The sequence below is a fragment of the Tupaia chinensis genome, unplaced genomic scaffold (genome assembly GCF_000334495.1).
Source record: "Tupaia chinensis unplaced genomic scaffold, TupChi_1.0 Scaffold000484_1, whole genome shotgun sequence".
NCBI classification, from domain to species: Eukaryota; Metazoa; Chordata; class Mammalia; order Scandentia; family Tupaiidae; genus Tupaia; species Tupaia belangeri.
Genome location: NW_006159996.1, coordinates 2,582,119 through 2,590,028, shown reverse-complemented (window position 1 = coordinate 2,590,028; position 7,910 = coordinate 2,582,119). Strand labels below are relative to the sequence as shown.

The window sequence follows — 7,910 nt, the reverse complement described above, 5'->3', positions numbered from 1 at the left end:
TCTATCAGTAACTCTTTCACTTCACTGCATACAGGGCTCTGTGGGGCCGCACAGCTTTTCCCGGTCCAGCTTCTCATTTGTGAGCAAATTCCCAGTATGGGAATCCAGGAGCAAGTGTTGTTTGCTATCCTCAAAAATCACCCGGGCTCCCCTCGCAGCCAGCTCCTCCTGCCCTAGTCCCAGATCCTTTGCCAGATTGACCACAAAGGAGCCCCTTTCTGTTTCCTCTGTTACCCAATAATGTCCAAACCCAGAATCTGCCAAGGACACTCCCCAGAACAGAAAGAGAAAGAGGACTTGCCTTGGTCTCAAGAAGCGCAACCCTCTGGCCTCCATAGCTTCTCCTTCAGCCAGTGTCAGTCAGGAACACTGCACCCAGCGTAAACGCAAGTCAGACCTTGGAACTAAGCTGTGTAGGAGCAGGGAGCTAGATTGTTTTCCCTTATCCAAGGATTTGGATATTTGAACCGCTACAGCTTTTCTTCACAGACCATCTGTCCCCACCTTCCTCTTTTGTATTAATGATTTCGGGAATGATCAGTGTTCATTTTGTTCCCAGCTCTTTAGCCTGCAGCGCCACCGTGTGGCGGACTCAAATGATAGTACCTAATTCTGGTGTGTCTGTATATATAGTCATAAAACTTTTCTTTGGGTAGCTTACTTGTATTTTTAATTTTCCTTTCATTTTGTTTTTGGTTTTAAACATAATTTTGAGCTAGATAAACATTGATACGTTTGGGATCCTCACTGCTTCCTGAGAAGAGTTAAAAATTAAGCAATTGATAAAAAAATTTCTATCAGTAACTCTTTCACTTCACTGTGGCAGATGCAGCTCTGCTGTAGGTCTTTCACCTCCGACAGAACTCCTTTGCTATATTAGGAGCCAAAGGAAAAACTGGGGTTGTCCTCTAGGACTATCAGAATAATCGATTTTTCCTTTTCCTTAAACGTGAGACATAAGAGCACCAAGGAAGGACCAAAACAAACAAAACTTGTTTCTTGCACTTCTTTAAAACCTCATAACATTTCCTAAACAGAATCAGCACTCTGCAATCCAGAACCAAGCATTGAGGCTGTCCCATCTCTGTGCTTCCACAAAGACTTAGTGCACACAACTGTGATTGCCCTGAAAATATGATTGCTTCTGGTTTTATGCCAGTCTGTCCTTTTTTCAAGAGGTGAGCTACTTGAGGACAGGGATTATGTACTAGACACCTTGGGAAACCAGCTACTTGTTAAATACTTGCACAAACTCTAGTGAGTAGGACAGGAAAATTTTAGTGCCTGTCAGTATTATTTAATTATTTCTTCATGAAGCTATAAAATAAGTTTTATCTTTTATCTCCAGACTTAAAACAGTCATGCACACTCAATGTCTTACAATGGCTTTTCTTATTTACAAATAAAACTGATTAAAAGTTGATTTATGATATCAGAAATATTAAATGTGGTTATGGAGTTAGGAATACAGAGAAGATAATTTTTTTTTTAAGTAACATAGTTTAAGAAGAGTGTTATAATTAGGGCCAGCAGGAGACATGGTGGTTAAAGGTGCTGGATTCTCACATGGCTGACCACAGTTCCAGTCCTGGACCTGGCAGCTTGCTTTCTCGCTTTCCCTTCTCTCTCTATTTATGTCTGGTTAAATTTAAAATAATAATAACTAATGGAATTAAATAAACAAATATATTTTTTTAAAAAGTGTTGGGTCTAGCAGGCAGCATGGTGGCTAAGGTGCTGGACACTCCCACATGGCCAACCATGGTTCAAGTCCTAGGCCTGGTGGCTTACTTTCTCACTGTCCCTCTCTCTCTGTGTGTGTCTCTCTCTGGTCAAATTAAATGAATGCATAAATAAAATAATTCTTAAAAAAAGAAAAGTGTTAAAATTGTGGATTAAAAACAGGAATACACGTTTGGAACAAAAATGAAAGGAAAAGTAAATATACATATCACAGAGCATATTATTTTAATAATTGAAGAAAACTAAAATGAATAGTAGTCAAAATAAATACAAAACCTGACCTGGACCTATGGCCTGGTGGTAAGGCAGGCAGATCCCACATAGCCAAGCATGAAGTTTGAATCCACCTGGTGGCTTTAGGGACAAAGTCCTAACAGGGCGGAGAAATGGAGGAGGGATTGCAGGGTGACTGTGCCCTGACAGGAAGCACTTTCTCCCTCTTCCTCTCTCTGTTTCCTCTCTCTCTTCCACAAGTGCACAGATTTGCAGGCAAATTTTAAAATATACATACATATATAAAGTCAATAAAGACAATTATGAAGTTGAAAAATTTTCAAATGACATCAATTTGAAGATAAAGCCTATTAAATGGAATTCTCTAAGCGACAGTTTATGGGGGTAAATACAAAAAGAAAAAGCATAAAATTGAAAATTGATGATCATTCAGAGAAATTTAAATAGCACCTTACTGGTGGTAGTGGGCACACTCTAGTTCATCAACAAGACAATATTAAGAAGTGAAAATCTTTACTAAATAGATTCCAGTCAATAATTAAATCAGGGGGACCAGCAGTTAGCGTAATGGCTATGTCTCTGCACTCCCATGTAGTCAACTGCTGTTCGAATCCCTGATCATGAGTGCCCAAGATCCTGAGAGGAGAATGGAGGAGAAGGGATTGAGGCATGGCCGTCCCCACTAGGGGGCGGTTTCCCGCTTTCTGTCTTGTCTTTCTGGTGAGCACACATGCCCTATAGTGAAAACCTCTCCAAAAAGAGGGAAAAAAAAATTAAATCAAAAAATAATAATTAAATCCAAAGGTTTTGTGAAAGGTACGATTTTCCTGTTTCTTTCCCAGGACACTGGGACTGAATATTAGGGATAATCGACTGCAAGAACTTGAACCCATTTGTTCCAGAATCTCCTGTCAGACAAATTTTATTGAATGTTGAGTCCCAAGCTATTGCGAAAGTTCTCCTTTTCCTCCACATTCCTACCGGTGTCGTGGCCTTGAAAATTGGGGATAATCGGCTTCAAGAACTTGAAACGGGCGAGCCGCGGTCTGCCGCGCGCACGCCGAACTCGAAGGCGCGCAGGGCCTCGTAGTCCAGCGACCTGAGCGCGAACAGCTGGCCGTTGTCGGCGTTGATGGACACCAGCGAGGCCAGGGCCAGCTGCGGGTCGTGGGGCGGCAGCAGCGAGTAGGTGACCTGGGCGTTGGTGCCCGCGTCTGCGTCTGTGGCGCTGATGGTTCCGATGTGCAGGGCGGGGCTGTTGTTCTCGCGGACCAGCAGGGTGTAGGAGGCCTGGGTGAAGGCGGGGGCGTTGTCGTTGACGTCGGAGACCAGCACTGTTATGCTGTGCTCTGTGGTCAGCCTGGGTGTGCCCAGGTCTGTGACGGTGATGGTGATGTTGTACTCGGCTTGGCTCTCTCTGTCTAGTGCTCTCTTTGTTTCCAAGGTGTAGAAGTTCTTGACTGAAGGATTTAGAATAAAGGGAAGGTCTTCCTGGATGGAAGATACTGTCTTCCCGTTGTTCCCAGAGTCAGGATCAGAAACACTGAATACAGCAACTACAGTCTCAGGTGCGTTCTCTGGGATAGGACTGGTGAGCGCAGACATGGTCACTACAGGGCGGTTGTCATTCACATCCACCACTTGCAGAAGTAGAGTGCATTTTCCTGAGTGTCCACCCCCATCTTTGGCCTTGATGTCCACCTCATAAGACTGGACTGTTTCAAAATCTAGTTGTGTTCTCAACTGAATATCTCCTGTAATAGGATTTATCTCTAAAGTTTTGCTAGTATCTTCTGAAGGCTGAAAGAGTGAGTATGATACTTTTCCGTTGGCTCCACTGTCTAAGTCGCTGGCTGAGACTGTGACAACCAAGGAGCCTACTGGGCTGTTCTCTGGCATCTGCACCTTGTAGAGCGAGTGTGGAAACTCAGGCGCATTGTCGTTGACGTCCACCACTTCTATGAAGACCTGGGTGGTCCCAGTCCGAGGTGGAGAGCCGCCATCCAGGGCCGTCAGGGTTAATTTTAATTCAGGCTCCTCCTCTCGGTCCAGCTCTTTATCTAACACCAACTCAGGGTACTTCCTCCCATCGCTCCGTTCTCGGGTTAGAACGCGGAAATAGGGGTTGGGGCTGATTTTATAGTTCTGAACATTATTGCATCCTACATCCAAGTCCAGAGCATTATTCAGGGGGAACACATTTCCTAGAGGACTATTTTCCAGTATTTGTAGACTCATTTCTCTTTCGGTGAACACAGGAGAATGGTCGTTTATGTCTTCCACTCTCAGTTCAGCCTGAAATATCTCCAAGGGTTTCTCCAGTAGCACTTGGAAATGTAGTGTGCAGGGCTCAGAGGAGCCGCACAGCTCCTCTCGATCTAGTTTCTCATTTACAAGCAAATCCCCGGTTTGAGCCTTTAGCTGCAAATGCTCTTTGTTCCCGTGGGAAATGATCCTGGCCCCACGTGTTGTGAGCTCTGTCACCCCTACCCCCAGGTCTTCACCTAGATTTGCTACAAAGGAGCCTCTCTCCATTTCTTCCACTACCGAATAGGGCCCCAACTCGGCGCCTGCCCCAGACATGCTCAATAAAACAAAGAAAAGGAGGACTTGCCTTTGTTTGCAATTATGCATTGGTCCAATCTCCATTGCTCTTTCCTGAAAGTTTGGTCCAAAAGAACTTCGGGTATGCCCAGGATGCTGGTAGCCAGGTCCTAGGGTCCTGAATGTCAGAACTGTGCCGCTAAATAGAGTTTTAAGGCGGTTTCACACAATTACTGGTGGAGAAAGCAATTCTTTTGCTTCCAGGTGGCGTGAAGTGTTTGGCTGGATGCTGAGGCTGCATAGGCAGTTCCAACATTTTCCATCTTCTTAACCTGCAGCGCCACCATGTGTTCTGTTTTGTATTTTCTGGCTTAACATTGGAGGCAAAATAACTTTTAAACATAGTATTTACACCATGTTCTATTTTCATACGGTTTTTGTGTATACAGCTAGAGCTCTGTGTCATTGCACAGGGAGTAGTACAGAGCAACTGTCTCTTAGGTTATTAGTTGTCAAATTGTGTTCAGGTGGTAACAGTTAAATAAAATAATTTAACATTTACATTGAGGAATATGTACTTGGGAACAAAGTGTTTCTGAAGTACCAGGGAACAGTTTCCCAAGTACGTACCTTTCATGGTGTGTATTATTTCTGAAGTACCAGGGAACAGTTTCCCAAGTATATACCTTACATGGTATGTATTACAGAATGAAAAATGAGTGGACATTGTACAATTACAAGTAGCAATTCTAAAGAGTATATCTATATAAATGCTTTATTGAAGAGTAGTTACATCCTCTTCTTTCCAACACCGATACCTGAGAACTGTAAATTTTGATAACTTTCAAATTATTAGAAAATTATTTCTTGGGGCCATCAGGTGGCATGGTGGTTAAGGTGCTGGACTCCCACATGGTTGAACACGGTTCATGTCCTAGACCTGGTGGCTGCTTTCTCACTTTCTCTCTCTCTGTGCCTCTCTTGTCAAATTTAAAAAAATAATGATAATAAATAAAAGTAAATAAATAATTCTTTTTTAAAAGGAAAAATAAAGTTATTTCTCAAATAGGCAGGTATCACGGGTTAGCCTGGCACACTTTTGGATTCTCTTTTTTCTTTTTTTAAAAAATCATGACAAGAAAAATTTTTGTTTTGTTCTTTAAAAAAAACTTTAATTAGATATAATCACATACCATACATTTTGCTCATTTCAAGTGTACAGTTCAGTAACTTTTACTATATTGAGAACTGTGCATTCCTCGTCACAATTTTGGGACATATTTATGACCTCACAGGAAACCTTTTCTACCATTACCACCCTTACCGTCCTAAGTTACTGCTTATCTACTTCTGTCCCTAGAGAGTTCTCTGTCTTGGGCTTTCCTAAGGGTGAAGTAATACAATACCTGGAGGTGTGTGGTGGCTTCTTTCACTTAGCAAGTCAAAGTATTATTTCAAGGCTTAGGTATCAATACTTCATTCCAGTTTAAGGCTGAATAAATATACCATTACGCAGCTACATCATACTTAGATGATCTATTCGTCGATTGTTGGATATTTGGTTTAACTTAGGCTATTATGAATAATGCTGCTATAAACATCCCTATTAAAGTGTTCATGGAGACCTATGGCTTTACTTCTCTAGGGGCAAAATTGCTGGAGCAGATGGTATTTCTATGTTTAACTGTCTGAAGAACTTCCAGACTGTTGGACAAAGTGGCTGCACCATTTTATTTTCTCACCAGCAAGGTATTAGGGTTCCAACTTTCCCACATTTTCCCAACATTTGTTATCTGACTTTTTGGTCCTAATCATCTGATTAGGATGATTAGTGATATCTTGGATTATTAGTGAGTAAGTGATATTAGTGATGAAGTGATATTAATAATAGTGATTCAGTGATATCTTGGAATTTGATTTGGATTTCCCGAATGACTAATAACATGGAACATTTTTTCATGTGCTTATCAGTCATCCTTGTATATCTTCCTTGGAGAATTGTCTATTCTTCATTTTTAAATTGGGTTGTCTTTTTATAATTAGATTGTAAGGATTCTTCATCTATTCCAGAATAAGTTTGTCAGATTTAGATTTTTTAAAAGCATACTTCCCACTCATAATTTGAATAAAATTGCAATAAAGGTTCAGGATGTCCTTATCAGTTCAATGTTTTTGTTAAAGGTTTTAGAAGTTTGGTATTTATCCTGTCTTAGGTTAAAGTAGCTAATCAATCAGGCCTAAATCCCTGGTATAAAGACTTTCACGTGCCCTCCTTTGGCCATAGATGGTACTGCTAGACTGGATCATTTCTCCCACCCTGTGGTAGAGAGAACAGTGGCCACTCAAAGATGTCTACGGTCTAATTACAACAATCTACAAATATATTACTTTACATGCAGAAGATACTGTGAAGATGTAATTGAATTAATGGCTTTGTGAAGAGAGGATTATTCTATATTATCTGGATGGGACAAACCCTTTCCTGGCTATGGTCAGAGGGAGAGGTGACCTACGTGATCAGAGAGAGGCGATGTTGCTGGTTTTGAAGGTGGACATTGGGAGCCAAGGCCGTGAAATGGGAGCAGTGTCTAGAAGCTTGGGGGACAAAAACCCAAACCAAAACAAACAAACAAAAACCCAAAGAAACAGATTCTTCTCTAGAGTCCTCAGAATGGAATGTATTCCTTGCTGACACCTTGACTTAGCTCAGACCTATATTGGACTTCTGATCTTCAGAACTGTACCATAATACATTTTTCTTATTTTGTTTTGTTTTAAATTTTCATTTATTCATTTGTTCTGAGAGAAAGAGCTGTATCTCCAACAGTGTCATTGTGCTGAAATCCACTCCCAGTCTCAGCCAACCAAGACACTGGCCACTCACCATACCCAGCATGACAAGGATCCCAGGAGAGGAACCTAGGGCCTTCCCCTGTGAGGCCAGCTGTGCAGAGCATTGCATTACCACTGCACCACCCGTTGGCCCCAATTTCATTGTTTTAAGCAATTTGTGGCAACTTTTTACAGCAACAATAGCAAAGTAATATACAGGGGTTGGCAGATAGCATAGTGGTTAAGGTGCTGGACTCTCACATGGTCGACTGTGGGCCAATGGCGACTTGCTTTCTCACTTTCCCTTTCTTTCTCTGATCAAATTTAAAAGTAATAACAACAAAGAAAATTAAAACAAAAAGAAAAAAGAAAACTAATATACAAGCATGAATTCTCATGTACTCAGCAGCTAAGTCAATGAAAATTTATTATTTCTACAAATCCAGTATTGTTGGGACCAGCAGAGGATATAATGGGTAAATCTCTGGACTCTAATGTAGTCGACCACAGTTCAAGTCCTGGACCCAGTGGCTTGAAACTGAACGCTAGGCATTTGT

At 41.6% G+C, this 7,910-nt stretch overlaps 1 protein-coding gene across 1 annotated transcript; it reads right to left on the bottom strand.

Annotated features, from left to right (window-relative positions):
• Nucleotides 1–2,994: 2,994 nt before the first annotated feature.
• Nucleotides 2,995–4,773, bottom strand: LOC102490794 (protocadherin beta-16). The gene has a single exon (XM_006156254.3). It carries the CDS (start codon nucleotides 4,624–4,626, stop codon nucleotides 2,995–2,997), a length of 1,632 nt encoding a protein of 543 aa, XP_006156316.1. The 5' UTR covers nucleotides 4,627–4,773.
• Between the last annotated feature and the right edge of the window lie 3,137 nt (nucleotides 4,774–7,910).